Raw genomic sequence first — 16,141 nt, 5'->3', positions numbered from 1 at the left:
AATAAATTTATTTATTTTTGGCTGCATTGGGTCTTCATTGCTGCACGCAACGAATTATGGCATACATAATTACAATGGAGAATGGCTTTTATTAAATGTTATTTCTGAGGCAGAATCCACACTGAGCCATAATATATAATCACTTCTAGATTGGGTTTAATAATCATTTTAATAATCTCTGTAATCTTTTCAGAGCAGTATAGGAAGTCTTCAAACCCTATTTCAGTAGAGAAGAAACTTAAGAACCAGTGGGAGAGGATGTGTGCATGTTTATTGAGTTTTTCAAGATTAGGTAGATTAGCTCCGTGCTGAGTCAGCTAGTTGCCAAGGGCATTTCCTGCTAGAACTTTCTGTCAAGAGTATTTTCAGAAGCCAGGAATAGATTTTTTTTTAATTAATTAATTTTATTTATTTATTTTTGGCTGTGTTGGGTCTTCATTGCTGTGCAGGCTTTCTCTAGTTGCGGTGAGCAGGGGCTACTCTTCCTTGGGTGCACGGGCTTCTCATTGCGGTGGCTTCTTTTGTTACAGAGCACGGGCTCTAGGCACGCGGGCTTCAGTAGTTGTGGTGCGCGGGCTCTAGAGTGCAGGCTCGGTACTTGTGGCGCACGGGCTTAGTTGCTCCATGGCATGTGGGATCTTCTTGGAACAGGGCTCGAACCGTGTCCCCTGAGTTGGCAGGCAGATTCTTAACCACTGTGCCACCAGGGAAGTCCTAAGGAATAGATTTTTAAAGAGTACCTTTAACCATTGAGATAACAAAGGGAGAGAATGTCTAGGCTGGTCTGTTACAGAAATAGCCTGACATTTAGCTTTGCTTTTCTGTAACTTTTTGTGTATTTTCTAAGCATTTATTTACGCTGTGCTTGTATTTGTTGCACTTATCAGCCCTGTTTGTTATTATCCTTGCTGTATTCATTTTGGGATCACATATTTGATCATTTAGAGGCATATTTTCTTGAGACTTACATAGTAAGAAATATGAAGGAGCACAAAGATTTGTACCCTTAACCTGAAAAAGTCATCTGCAGGCTACCTGGTAAATTCAAAAGACAGAAGATATCTCTGAAAAAAATCAATCAATATGTCTGTTGATTTTTCTGGTTTAGAGCAAAAGTATCTTTGACTATTCTCATAATGCTTTTCTTTTTCTCTTTTTATAGTTTTGTTTTAAAATACATGATAATTTTATGTATATTTTTGTATAATAAAAAAAAATTAAAAGAAACTCCATATGATAATCAGTAATATGGTACTGCACGATACAGGGGAAGATCCTGATCTTGACCTCAGAAATCTTGCGTTTGAACTCTAGCTGCTCCTCGATGTGTACTTAAGGAAATCAGTTACCCTATTTAAGCCTCAATTTCCTTATCTCTGAAATTGGATGATAATTTCTTAGTATGATTTCCTCATAGGATTAGTGATAATCAAAGCCTGTTCAGCAAGTGAGAGTGAGTTAAAAACAAATAGAACAATAAAACTTATAAATGTAAATCATATTGTTACTATTTATTTTTCACTGTAATAAAAATTAAGATCAATATAAATATACTGTTTTATATATTCTATAACATACATACTATATATAATACTCTGTTATACGGTCATATAGATTATATAGTTATATAGACTTACCGACTGTTAGAATTGATCATTTTGTACCCATTTTCTACGTTCAGATTTCTAAGACATAGACCTCATCGTGTTATTGAGAGAAATTTATACTCTTTATATCAAGATTGTCTCTGCCCTAAAAGTCTAGTTTGCTTTCTACTCTGATAAACTAAATGAGTGATTCTCAGACCTTAGCATACATCAGAATCACTTGGAGGACTTGTTAAAACAGAGATATCTGGGCTCCATCCCCAGAGTTTCTGATTTTGTAGTCTTGTGCTGGGCCCCAGGAATTTGCATTTTAGCAAGGTCCCAGATAATGCTGATGCTGCTGGTCTGGAGACCATTCTTTAAGAACCACTGAATTAGACTGACTCCCTAGAAGGAAACATTATTTATTGTTTCCCTTACCCTGTTTTCTTAAGTGTAGAACTAAGCTACTAAATTTCAACCTAAACAAATTACTCATCTCAGTTATCCTCTGACTGGAATCAAGATGTAAAAAAAAACCCAAAAAGACAAAAAAAACTTCAACTCCCTTAAAATTATGGACCCTTAGTTTCATAGATACTGCTTTGAAATTGTGTACCAGCTTTGTATTTCGTAAACTTAAGGAATGAATTTTTTTAATGCACTTGTAAGTTTAAAAATTTAGCTAACCCAATCATGTACATTTGTAGAAGATTCACTAAGAAGTTCAAACAAAGGTGGCACCTTAGAATCTTTACTCGTTCATCATACAGCTGATGAAAGAGTAAAGATTCTGTGCATTTTCTCATTTCTGAGTAGTCTGTCATTGAACAGTTGTACAGTGCAGCTGGGTACAATGGCCAGAACGTGTACTCTGATAATCAACAATCAAGTTCTTCTAAGTTTAAGCAGAATAAGCTTGCTCAAACTCCCATTAATTCAAACTTCTGATAACTCAATAGCTTTCAAAGCCTTCAATAGAAGTTTAACCAAATAATCTTTAAAATTCTTTTTGGCTCTAGAATGCTAAGATTGTATTTACTTGTTCATTAAACAGATTAATAATATTTTTTTCTGACTGCTTAAATCATTTAGATTCCTCATTAAAATTTCATTTTAGTGCATAAGTTTAATTGAAATTAAATTTGGTAAAATATTATGGTAAACAGCTGTAGGTTTTAAGTGAAATAGGAATAGTGACTAGATATATTTTTACCATGTTTTTGCCCCATAGTATTGCTTTAGTAATCAAGCTTTCTTTTTTTTTAACTTAAATCTTTAATTTATGAAACTATATTTCATGAGAAATTGAGCTGTCAAAAGTGCCTTAAACAGGACTTTCAAATTCACCATAATTACAGAGATACAATTTTTACTCTTGCTTGTGCCTGAAATTTTGTTTCAAGTCAGGTGTTAAGGAGAGCTTTGAAGAAGATTTTGGCGTCATATCCATTTGCGTAACTGTTATCATTATCCTATAATTAAAAAAACCCTAGTTCTTGAAATACTGGAAAGATTTTTTTTTTTGGCTGTGCCAGGTCTTAGTTGCAGCATGCGGGATCTTTTAGTTGTGGCATGTGGGATCTAGTTCCCTGACCAGGGGTGAACCTGGGCCCCCTGCATTGGGAGCATGGAGTCTTAACCACTGGACCACCAGGGAAGTCCCTGGAAAGATTTTTAATAGTGAAAAATTCCCTTCCTTTCCATGAGCAAATGTTTTGCGTTGGGGGGGGGGGGAATATTAACAGCTTTTCCCAATTAGTGGTTTTTATGCATTGTCCCAATACCATATCTAAGATTAGGCCCATTTTAATCTTGTGCTCTCTATACCGACCACATGCTATATTACTAGTAATGAACTGCTATTCATGTTGGTCCTGTCTTGCCAAGAAATTACATTATCCTCAGTATATTTAATGAGTGACTAATTCCAAGTACTTCATCTAAGAAAATCAATTTATGTATTTTTATTCAAATCTTACTTAAAATTATGTGGCATGTTCTCAGCCCTTAAAGGGTTAAACTTCATGGTATGTAGAAAACTTAGATTCAGTCTCTTGCAGGTGACAGTTGAAGTTTTATTATTCTGACTTTTAATGTTTCATGCCACTATGCCTATGTGCCCAACTAGATTTTAACTCCATTGAGAGTGGGAAGTAAGAGAATGTCTTAGAGTTGTAATATATTACTATTACAAAGATAATCTGATTGAGCATGCTGATTTTACAAGTGAGGAACTGCAGCCAAGAGAAAGGAAGTGAAATATCTGAAATCACAGAGCAAGTTAGTGGTAGGGCAAGGACTTCTGGTCACCATTTAGCATGCTTATCATGTGTTTGTTGCAGACCGGCCTTTCACGTTTGCCCATGCCTCTTCTTTCTGTTTCTTTTGGCAGAACCAAAGGGCAGAAGGAAGGGGGAAATCTATTAATAATAGATTTATTAATAAAAGGAAAAGAGAAGGAAAAAAGAAAACCACTGCAAACAAACTACCAAACGTGATCAAACAAGCTAGGCGTTAGCCTGGTAGTGTGTGAGGAATTGACACTTTAAATCCAAACTCTTCATCACGTGCTTCTGATGTAAATGCTGGGGTAGGAGTATGCAGGACAAAAGCCTGAGACAGATGAGAGGACTGGCACTCAGGCCACTCACGAGCTGGGAGAAAACGGTGGTTTGCTGTTCTCTAGGTAGCTGCCATGTGATCTGGGAAACACTGTCAGCCAAAATTTCTCTCTAATGAGAAAAATAACACTTAGTTCTATCAAGATGATAAATAAGAAAATGCTGTGTTCTTGGACAGCTGATGCGTTTTCATCCAGAAATTCAATATGTTTGTTTTACTAGCTTTTCATGATCTGAAAGGAATAAATTGCAGAAATTTAGTCACTTTTACATACTTCCGTGTAATCTTCTTGAGATCACTCTTCACCCCATGCATACCATTCTAGACACGAAAGTGATAAATACTGTGGAAATAAGAAGAGAAATAAATGCAGAAACTAAGCATCATGGCAAATGTAATTCTACTCAAGTTTTCTTTATCTATATATATATATATATATATATTTAAGTTTTACATAGTCATTGGCTTCTCCAAAAAAAAGTAACTAGATCAGTAATGATAGAGGCCTTGTCATGTAAGTAAACAATAATACATGAATGATTTTTGAATGAATGACAGAATTGAAGTGATTGGAGATGGCTGATTTAAAAGGGTGTATTACACGTTGACTGGCAACTGACAGCCTGCTATAAATGTGATTTTTTTAGGTCCATAGTGGTTTTTGTTTTTAATCTGAGGCAACATTTACAAATTGAGATACTTTACATCACAAATTCAGACTTTTGTCTTCTTTTGAAAAATTAGTTAAGTCTGGCCCACACCCAGCAAGACAAAAGCGGTTGCTTTTATTTAGGAGAGAGACTGCGTGTTGGCCTCCATTCATTCACGCACTTCCTCATTCAACAAGTATTTTTTGAGTGACTACTGTATGCCAGGTATTAATCTAGTACAGGACTGAACAAAACAGTCAAAACCCCCTGCCTTCGTGGAGCTTATCTGTTACCAAGATGAGTAGGTAAAATATCTATGTTAGTGAAAATTGCTAAGGTGAAAACAGTGAAAGGAAGGGAATGTGGACGGTGTGCATGGGGAGTGGGATTGAAATTTTAAATAAGAGCCTCACCAAGAAGGTGACTTTAATAAAGGGTACTTGTAGAGCTTGCCACGCAGGAATCTGTAGGAAGAGAGTCCCAAGCAGAGCAACAGTAAGTGCAAAAGACCTGAGGTTGGAGCATGTCTGGAACGTTTGAGGAAGAGCAAGGAGGTTGTTTCTGTTCTGTTTTTCTTACAGCACACTGTTCCTGTATCTGTTTCAAAGATCAGTAGAGACCAAGAGGTCTTCATTTTTCAAGAACAGAAGAAAACATATCTCTTTGGGAAATAATAAATATTTCTAGGCAGTGTATCTCTGTTGAAAAGGACCACCCTAAACACAACTATGAAATAAAACAGTGGCAGCTGTGACTACGGTACAGAAAGGATGCCCGAGGAAAACTTTAATGCTTGGAAAACAGGAGTACTGTTTCAACAGGCTTTGCTTTTGCATGAGCATACTGTGATGCTGCTGTAATGTGTTTATTAAGTGGGAAATTTTCTCATACATTAAAACCAGACTTAAGTTTATGAAAAAGTGTTCCTAAAGTGCATCAGGATTGTTGCCCTGCCTAGATAAAGGCATTTGCAGATAGGTATCTCAGCAAGACAAAGAACTTAGAGAACAGGTTACGTGAAAAAGTTAAATTAGTCATTTGTGATGTTTTCTGCTGCAGCTGATAAGCACACAGATATAAATAACAGTGGAATCTTTCTTATATGGAGATTAGGTTCTAAAGTCAGCACATAAAGCAAAGATTTGGGATGGTCAAAATTATTCTTGAAAATCTCTTAGAAAGATATCACAGATCTTCTCTCAATTAAGTCCCATGTAGCCGGTTTTATTTCCAATGTTGGAACCAGAACTCCATTTCCTCACATGAAATAGTCTGCCATATTATAGGAACAAAACCAAAGAAAATGTTTTTTAAATGCTAGCATTCCACTCAGCACAGGGATGTGATCCACATTCTGGGAGAAAACATGTTCGTATCCCTCCTCTCACACTTATTCTAGGGCATATAGTTCCTTGAGCGTGTAACATTGCCCATACTGTGTCAGGTATTTCTTTTCTCTCCACATACAAGTAAATTCAGTGAAGATGGCATTCATTTCTACTGTATCACCTAGTTATTTGTATTTACAGTTACTCCACAAAGCAAAAGTAATAGGTAGTGCATGAAGCAGCAAGAAGTATGATTATTATTCAGTAATAGATTCCTTTTTCTCCAGAATATTGCCCCTGTTTAAAAGCTGTTTAATCACACATCAAGGCAAACAGTTAGTGGCTTTATGCAGTCTCTGTCATAGCTTACAGTGAAAATAGAATTAAAGTATACCTTGCCAGTGGTGGTTAAAATACCCTTTGTTATGATAGGAGACCTAGATTTTTGAAATTCCAACTAACTCGGATACTGGTGGGAAAACATTTTGATACTAAAATCTTTTCTTTCATTTGCCCTATGCTTTCAGGTAATGGTCCATAGATCGCTGACCAAGGAATTGATTTCTGAGTTAGAGTTTAGGAAAATATATCAGATTTGTTGGTTTATATATGTTGGATTTGCTTGAATTTATTGATATCTGAGGTATTATTTTCTGCATGGTTGACCACTGAAAATAATGGGTATCTGCAATATATTACTGAAAAAAAAGACAGCCCAGTAGTTAAAGTCCTTTATATGACTTCTCATTGGAGAAAAAAATTTGAAGACCATGCCACAGATCATAATCCTCTTAAGAAAATGTTACAGAAATAAGCAGTGATAAAAGTATTTGAGGCCTGAAAAACGCTTGATAGGACGTAGTGTTTTAAAATCATTTCTAAACCATTTCAGAAGGTTCTAGAAAACATAATCACTTCCAGCCACCCCCCGCCCCCAAGAAAAACCTTTTGAAACCGATTTGTGAGCTCAGTCATCCCATAGGTTTCTTAAGACACTATCTCCCATATCATACTTGTTGGATTCTAAATTATAAAGCTTGTTGGCTTCACATTGCTTTTTCAATTTTTTTTCCCCTTAGTTGGTAAAGTGACTAAACCAGTATTGGAGATTCCCAGCAAAAAGCAGGGGTTTACACCTGCAGTATTTCTTCTACAGTCTCTCCTTCTTCCCTTTCAAACACAACTTTACCAGGACTTTAAGAAAAGCATACATACATCTTAAGCGGAACCTCAGCAACCGTTAATTACATTGGTAGTGGGTGCTCTGGTGATCTCCTCACCCTTCTGATGCCAGTGAGGTAGAGGGTGATGGGCATACCTTGCTGTGGTACACACCAGGTGACTAGCATGGGCAGGCATCCCGCGGGCGCTCTTTTGCACACTTGTATTTTGGGGGCCAAGTTATTGTGGCAGTGCTGTAGATAGGAGGAAATTAAATTACAATATTAATTTTGGTGTGTGTGAAATATCGCCAGACTTGACACTAAATACAAAATATCCAGCCTTTATCCTAGATTTTGTGTGCATTAAAAATTCTCAGGATTAAGGTTAATTTGCAATTCTGAATCTTCTCTCATCAGTTTTCTGGAAATTTTATATATATATACCCATGAATTAGATTTTAGTATTTTATTCTTTTAATTGCTGGCTTACATATTTGTAATGTATTCTATTTTTTTTTTTTTTTTTTTTAGGAGGAAACACAGTCATTACTAGAAAACCTACATGTTTACCATACAAATTACTTCCTGGTTTTGAGATGTCTTCATCAGTTCACCTCTTCTCTTCCCAAGTACCCACTGGGTCGACAGGTAACCAGAACTTACTCATTTGGAATCTACAAAGTAGGAATATTAGTGGTTTTTTGCTTTGAGTTTGGTAGCATTCAGGCATCAGAATTTGAAATGGATCCAAATCTTGCAGTGAGTACGCAATCTAAATCCATTCCAGCTGTATACTTTACTCGTTATTGAAACAGTATTTTTTGTCTGATGGCCACAACTAGAAACAGCCACATGAATCCAAGTGGTGTTGCTTTCTCTCCAATGTACATGTGCTAAGGCATTTAAACTTGTTTTCTTTAACATTTCTTTGTCACTTATACTGAGAGAGCTGATCCTCCACTTTAGTGAAATGGAAAAAGGAATCTGTTTGAGACCATTTAATGGTTAACCTTGCATTACGCCCAGAGCTAAAGGGAGGCAGTTTAAGAATTTGCTCCTTGCAAAATTATGCTCTGCTGGCCTTTGTGTCATAGCATAAACCTGTGAACCACCTGTCAAGTGAATGCAATGGAAGAATTCTGTATTCCTAAATCTTTGCATCCTTAACTCAAAAGGTTTAGAGAACAAATATAAATATGTAAGAATGACTTGTTTATAAGACATTTTCTGCCATTAAACCTTTTTAGTAATCACATCATCATTTTAATAATTTTCTTATTACAAAGTGACCGGTGATATCAGCCAATCCCAATATGGTCTCATTTTGCTTTCATGTGAATGGTGTTTTATGTAAATGCCTGATCCATGTGATATATGCCAAGTCTGTTGTCATCTACAGAAAGTGGCTGTTTTTAATGACATTATTTTTTTTGACTTGACCATTTATGATTTTTCCAAACGTAGTGTGCAAACTTAGGAGATCACTTTTGATTCCTCACAAGTGTGCTGTTCACTTCCAGATCAGAGAGCTGTACTGCACGTGTTTAGAAAAGAACATACGGGATTCAGAGGAGTATGCATCGGCTTTGCAGCTGCTGAGGTAGTTTGTTTTTTTCCTTTTTTGTCTGCTCTAAGCCTGCCAATAAGTAACACCTGCCTCCAGAACTCTGCCTGCCAGGGAGTTTCATAAGTAGCCATGTTGTAGCTAATATTTGTACATGTCTTGAATTTATGTTTGTAGCTTATAGTGTTTTTAATGTAGCAACCATCCATTTCTTTGCTGGTTTTACCTTGTTTTTGAACTTTTGATTTTTTAAGTAAAATGAGTGTTTATTTAGTGAAATATTGACACTACACAGGGAGAACTTAGGTATGGATCATTTCTATCCAGCCAGCTTGCTGTCATGGTAGGGAAGGTGGTCATGGAAAGCAAGCTCACATGGCCCTGACCTGGTTGGGCAGAGGAGCAGCGTCACTGGGTGAAATGCATCCTGTGAGGGAGGCCACGGCTGATGCCTTCTCCCACCTGAGCTGGCTCTATCCACATTAATTTAATATTGGCTAAGTCATAAATTATTTGTCTAATATTATATGAATAAATAAGATATCTTGGTGTTATCAGATATCAAAGATCACTTACTATCCCTGACAAATTTACCTTTTAAAGTTATAATTATTTGTTTTCCTTGGCTTTACTTCTTATATGTATGGCGACTTCTTAGTCTTTCATAAAAATAATGACCACGTGGATAGTGAGAAAAGGGAAATCAAGTGGAGTTAAGTTTCTGAACACAGTCTTATAGTTTTCTTCAGTGGATATAAATGCTTATATGAAAATATCATAAAAAAGTCTGAGAACTGAATATTTATTAAGTCTTGGCTTCCCCTGGGCCCACAAGAAAAGAACAGATGGGCACAGTAGGAGGAAAATTCACATTAAAAGCACTTTAAGTCCGGAGACTTAATAATACAAATGTTAGTAATCTAGCAGGTGCAGTTTAAGATAGGAAACTAATTTTATGCTATCTGGAAAAATAACTCCTCATGGAAACTAGATTGCCACTGAAAAGCTATGTTTTATTTCATTTTTTTAAATGCCAGTAACAGATTTCTATGTATTTATATACTTCAACTGGAATGTTTCTGAGACTTCTTTTGTTTTCTATTCAAGTCAACATACTTATCTCAAACACCCAGTTGATTCTTGCTGGGTTTCCTCTTTAACCTTCGTGATTAGTAATTGCCTTCCTTTTCCAGTTGGGTATTTCCAAATTTGCAGATTTCTTTGTCAGAGAGGGACTTGTTCTTCTCCTTCTGCATCTCCCTGGCACTGGCAATCTTGGGGTTCAAGTCAGGGATCAAGAATGCCAGTTCCAAATTAGGGTAAGGAAATGTGAGCAATAATAGTAATGGTATGCACTATTGAACAGTAGTAACCAGGGTTTATGAAGGCTTGCCGTGTGCCACGCTGTGTTGGGCACTTTCAGTACATTTTCCTGAGTAGTACTGAGTCTAATACTCAGTGCACATTTGTGGCAGGCACTGTTAGCCACACTTTACAGCTGAGGAATCTGAAGCATAGAGAGGGTTTAAGTGATTTGCCTGAGATCTCATAGTTGTTGATGGAACCAGGATTCTAATCCAGGTCTGACTTCAAAGCTGTTATACTTTCCACTGTTCTTTGCTAAGCTCTAAAATAGGGATGTGGGGATCTGAGTAAAGCAGAAGCAATGAACAGAAAGCAAAGTTTCAGTCATTTTGCTAAGCTGAGGTCAGAAACATAGGAATATTAAAAACACTAAGGATCAAATATACGATAGCTGCTACAGCAAGGGCAGGCAAGAGTCTGGGAACTACGAGAGAGAAAGGAATCTGGCAACCTCCAAACTGGAATTCTTCTTTTTCCCTTTGTACAGATTAGATGTGGAGAAAAAGTCAGGGACACTCATCAGTTTAGGCATTCTAAGTAGGAAATATCTGAATTTAGGAAACCAGACATTCTTGTCTTCTGTCATCAAATAATTGAAGTCATAAGAGAAAATAAGGTTAAAATGATCACTGAATGTTACTTTGGAAAGAAAAACTAAGGTACTGTTAGAAACATAGTCTAGTAACATTTCCAATTTGAAATTTTTGTTAAGAAGTACTTTAATGGCAATATTTCTCTTGAAAAATCCATTTTATCTGGAAACTGACATGTTTAAATAACCATAGATCTACTTGTTGAAATATTTTTTGACCATTAAAAAGTACTTAATTCCTAACATTTGTGTGGAACCACAAAAGACCCTGAAGAACCAAAACAGTTTTGAGGAAGAACACAGGTGGAGGCATCATGCTTCCTGATTTCAGACTACATTACAGAGCTATAGTAATCAAAACAGTATGATATTGGCATGAAAACAGACACATAGATGAATGGAGCAGAATAGAGAACCCAGAAGTAAACCCATGTTTACATGGGCAATTAATTTATGACAGAGGAGCCAAGAATATACGATGGGGAAAGGACAGTCTTCAATAAATGGTGTTGGGAAAACTGGACCACTATATTCCACCATACATAAAAATCAACTCAAAATGGATTAAAGACTTGAACATAGAGTTGAAATCATAAAAGTAGAAGAAAACATAAGTGGTAAGGTCCTTGACGTTGGTCTCGGCAGTGTTTTTTTGGCTTTGACACCAAAAGCAAAGGCAAAAAAGCAAAAGTAAACAAGTGGGACTACATCAAACTAAAAAGCTTCTGCACAGTTAAAGAAACCATCAACAAAATGAAAAGGCATCCTACAGAATGGGAGAAAATATTTGTAAATCATATATCTGATGAGGGGTTAATATCTAAATTATATAGAGAACTCACACAACACAATAGAAAAAAAAATCTGATGAAAAACTGAGCAGAGGATATGAATAGACATTTCTCCAAAGAGGACATACAGATGGCCAACAGGTACATGAAAAGGTGCTAAACATCATTAATCATCAAGGAAATGCAAATCAAAACCACAATAAGATATTGCCTGTCAGAATGGCTATCATCAAAAAGATAAGAAATAACAAGTGTTGGACTTCCCTGGTGGCGCAGTAGTTAAGAATCTGCCTGCCAATGCAGGGGACACGGGTTCAAGCCCTGGTCCGGGAAGATCCCACATGCCACGGAGCAACTAAGCCCGTGCGCCATAGCTACTGAGCCTGCGCTCTAGGGTGTGCGAGCCACAGCTACTGAGGCCACGTGCCGCGACTACTGAAGCCCGCACGCCTAGAGCCCAAGCTCCGAAATGAGAAGCTATTGCAGTGAGAAGCCTGTGCACCACAACGAAGAGAAGCCCCCGCTCGCCACATCTAGAGAAAGCCAGTGCGCAGCAACGAAGACCCAACAACGAAGACCCAACGCAGCCAAAAATAAATAGATAAATAATTTTTTTTAAAACAAACAGAAAAACAAGTGTTGATGAGGGTGTGGAGAAAAGGGAACCCTTGTACCCAGTTGTTCAGAATGTAAGTTGGTGCAGCCACCATGGAAGACAGTGTGGAGGTTCCTCAAAAAATTAAAAATAGAGCTACTTTATGACCCAGCAATCCCACTTCTGGATATTTATCAAAAGGAAACAAAAGCACTAACTCAAAAGGATATCTGTACCCCTGTGTTTATTACAACATTGTTTACAATAGCCAAGACATGGAAGCAACCTAAGTGTCCATCAATGGATGAATGGATAAGGAAGATGTGTGTGTGTGTGTGTGTGTGTGTGTGTGTGTGTGTGTGTGTGTGTGTGTGTGTGTATTATTCAGAAATAAAAAGAAGGAAATCCTGCCATTAACACTGAACTCATAGATACAGAGGACAGATTGGTGGTTGCCAGAGGTGGGGGGGTGGGCAAAATTGGTGGTGGTCAAAAGGTGCAGACTTCCAGTTGTAAAATAAAGAAACCCTGGGAATGTAATGTACAGCAGGGTGACTGTAGTCAATAATATTGTATCGTGTATTTGAGAGTTGCTAAGAGAGTAGATCTTAAAAGTTCTCATCAAAAGAAACAAAAATTGTAACTACATGAGTTGACAGATGTTAACTAGACTTATTGTGGTGATCATTTCACAAAATATACATATATTGTATTGTATACCAGTAACTAATGTGTTATATGTCAGTTATATCTCAATTAAGAAATATTTACAAGGAACTTGTAATAATGTTGAAAAATGTCAAGTATTCATGAGTGGAAAAAGACCTATAGAATTTTATATCACAGTTATTTAAAAATGTAGGCAGCAGACACTGATGTGTGGAGAGCATGCATTTTTCTTTTTTTTAACTTTTTTGGCTGCGTCAGGTCTTCATTGTGGCACGTGGGGATCTTTGTTGCGGCACACAGGCTCTTTCTGTTGCGACGCGCAGGCTTCTCACTAGCTGTGGTGTGTGGGCTTTCTCTCTCTAGTTGTGGCGCACGGGTTCCAGGGTACTTGGGCTCTGTAGTTGTGGCGTGTGGGTTCCAGAGCGTGTGGGCTTTGTAGTTTGCCTCACGCAGGCTCTCTAGTTGAGGCACGTGGGCTCAGTAGTTGTGGCGTGTGGGCTCAGTTGCACCATGGCATGAGAGCATGCATTTATAATATGTCATAATCTGACATGAGTACAAGGGTCCTGCATGTCATCCATAACCTTTGCTCTCTCAGTCAACTCTTGGAGCATGAAGACCACATTCTTTTATAGGATATGAGTTGGTTAATTTTCACTCAACTGCGTGTCATTATATAAGGGTATATTTAAGTTAAAACACCATTTGGGGACAGAACGTGGTAAAAATTATGCTGAGCATTGAGCTGGGAGAGTGGCTTTTCCTCGTCAGGCATGAAAGACATTAAGAGGAAACATTGATCTGTTTTCTATTGGAGAAAATTTCTAGACAGCCACCTAAAAATCCAACACTAGACAGAGAATTTTTAAAATTTGAAAAACCATGCTTCAGTAATAAGGTTTTATGGGTTGACAGAAATCATAAAGTCCTCAACTTATAGGCCCATGAGAGCTCAGCTGGACTGAAGCACACTGCCCTCTGCCAGCAGTACCAGTGGAGCGCCACAGCAATGATTCTTAGATTGGGGGTAATGAAAAGTGTGCCCCTCTTCTTAGGAGAATTTACTGTGCCCCCCACCCTGTCAACTGAAAATCCCTCATCTAGAGTTATCCCATTGTTTTTCCCCAATAAGGAAACCAAAGCCAGAACCGTTGAGTGACTTTTCTGCAGTTGGCAGAGCTGGAATTTAAGTCCGAATCTTCAAACAAAGTTCAGTCAGTTTTTCAGCCCTATTCCAATTATTCGAGAGGTAGTATAAAAAGAAATTTATATGGGTTTGTGGCCAGTAGTCCATGATAAGAGCATACCCAAAATTTTATTTTATTATTTTTATTTATTTTTGTTTTGTTTTTGCGGTATGAGGGCCTCTCACTGTTGTGGCCTCTCCCGTTGTGGAGCACAGGCTCCGGACGCGCAGGCTCAGCGGCCATGGCTCACGGGCCCCCACTGTGCCACCAGGGAAGCCCCCCAAATTTTAAAATGAGCCAGCAGAGCAAGCTTCTGTGGCCTCAGACCCCCTCCCATCTTGACACTAGGCATCTTGGCACAGTGTGCAGGCATGTATATGAAAGGAGCCACAGTGTCTAGTCTGCTTATCCCAAGAGCAACGTTATGAGCTTGCCATAGAAACACATTTGTAAATTGAAGTTGAGTGATAGCTGAGGGAATTTACTTTAGGCTGAAAGAGATTATTCTAATTCCTGAATAAGGCTTTTGAGTTAAACAGTAATATATTAGCAGGTCAGCTCAGCTTTCATTGAGTTAAAAAAACATGACTCAAGTAATAATATTAACATTTGATCACTTTAGCTTAGTTCAAAGAGGCTAGAGATTTAGAGTCTAAATAATGCATTGTTTCTTGACTTTGCAGATCAAATTTTGATGATATTTAAAGATCTTGTTATGAAAAATGACACAGCTCCACAGTATATGAGGTGCTTCCTAAATAGCAATAATCTAACTTTTGATGATCAAGATTTATCCATGTGGAAGCTATGTGAGACTGCACCACTAAAATATGATTTCTTTTAGAACAGGGATTGCTAATCCTGAATTTGCATCATATCAGGCCCTCCACAATTTTCTGTGTGCTGGTGGTAAAATCAAACAGCTGAATTGTTGAAGCTCATTTTAAAGCAGAAGATGCTGAGTGGCACTGTTTTTGGAGTAATGGTTTTCAGGCTTTAGTGTACATAAGAATCAGTCGAGGTATTAAATGTATAGATTTCTACCCTCCCCACAAAGATTCTGATCTGACTGCTGGGCGCTTGGGTGTGGTGGTCAGCAGGAATCTGCATTTAAGAAGCACTTCACCACATTTGGACAGGTGGTCTAGGGACCACACTTTGAGAAACGCTGTTCTAGAAAATAAAGGGGAATAAAAAAGGGGTACAAAATTGAGGGAAAAAAATGAAGCCATCAAAGAAAAAGAAGCTGGATGGCTTTAGGCAGTTGATCTCAAATTAGTTCCAAAACTAGACTAAGGTATTCCACTGCTAATAGTGAACAATGGTTTTTATCTCAATAAACAGAAACAAGATCTGCATTTGTATTTTGTTTTTCTTTATTAAAAATTTAGTGTGTACTGCCACTTTTTTGCTTGTAAAATGAACAGGTAGCTAAGAAATATTAATTTAAAAAAATCAGAAATTGCTGATCAAACTGAGTTTGACAACTTTATTTCTTCTGAACTCAGGATTGTACTTGTAGTACATCAATAAAATAGGTATATATTTTATGTTTCTAAAGTTGTCTCTAACCATATGGTAGAGTTAACTTGATTCATTTTGACATACTAAAAAGAGCATGGTGTTCCACAAAGGGCCCCGTGACTTTCAGGTGCTCCCCTACATGAGCCAATTTGAAAATAGAGAAATTCTTCACATTAGGTCATGAAATTCTTTTTCAGTGCATGGCCATTGCCTTGTTCATCCATTAAAAAAAATGTTTTTTTAATACTTGATAACGTGGAGTCACTGACTGATGACAAAGATGACACAGTGGGGGGTCCTTACCCACACTGAATTTTGGCCAAGTGGGAGATTAAGGTGGATAAGTAGACAGGCAGGTAGACTACAGAGTAATAAGTGCTGTGCTGGGTGAGGTCTAGGGCACTAAGGAACTAATAGACTGGACAGTTAACCTCTGTTTGGGAGGTCGAACAGTTTCTTGGAGGAAGTGGCGTCTGATATGAAATATCAAGGTTAAAAGGAA

At 37.5% G+C, this 16,141-nt stretch overlaps 1 protein-coding gene across 12 annotated transcripts in view; it reads left to right on the top strand.

Annotated features, from left to right (window-relative positions):
* Window positions 1–16,141, top strand: part of ORC3 (origin recognition complex subunit 3) — a 165,165-nt gene that overhangs the window by 24,690 nt on the left and 124,334 nt on the right. For all 12 annotated transcript variants that reach the window (XR_007470604.1, XM_033418837.2, XM_004264834.3 and 9 more), the window contains 2 exons: window positions 7,884–8,000; window positions 8,873–8,952. Coding sequence is in view for 11 of the 12 variants with exons in the window: in XM_033418837.2 (XP_033274728.2) it covers window positions 7,884–8,000; window positions 8,873–8,952 (197 nt within the window). In the remaining variant the exon portion in view is untranslated. The remainder of the gene's footprint in view (window positions 1–7,883; window positions 8,001–8,872; window positions 8,953–16,141) is intronic.

This window comes from Orcinus orca, chromosome 12, assembly GCF_937001465.1.
Source record: "Orcinus orca chromosome 12, mOrcOrc1.1, whole genome shotgun sequence".
NCBI classification, from domain to species: Eukaryota; Metazoa; Chordata; class Mammalia; order Artiodactyla; family Delphinidae; genus Orcinus; species Orcinus orca.
Note: the sequence above shows the minus strand (reverse complement) of the source record. Positions and strands in the feature narration are given on the sequence as shown.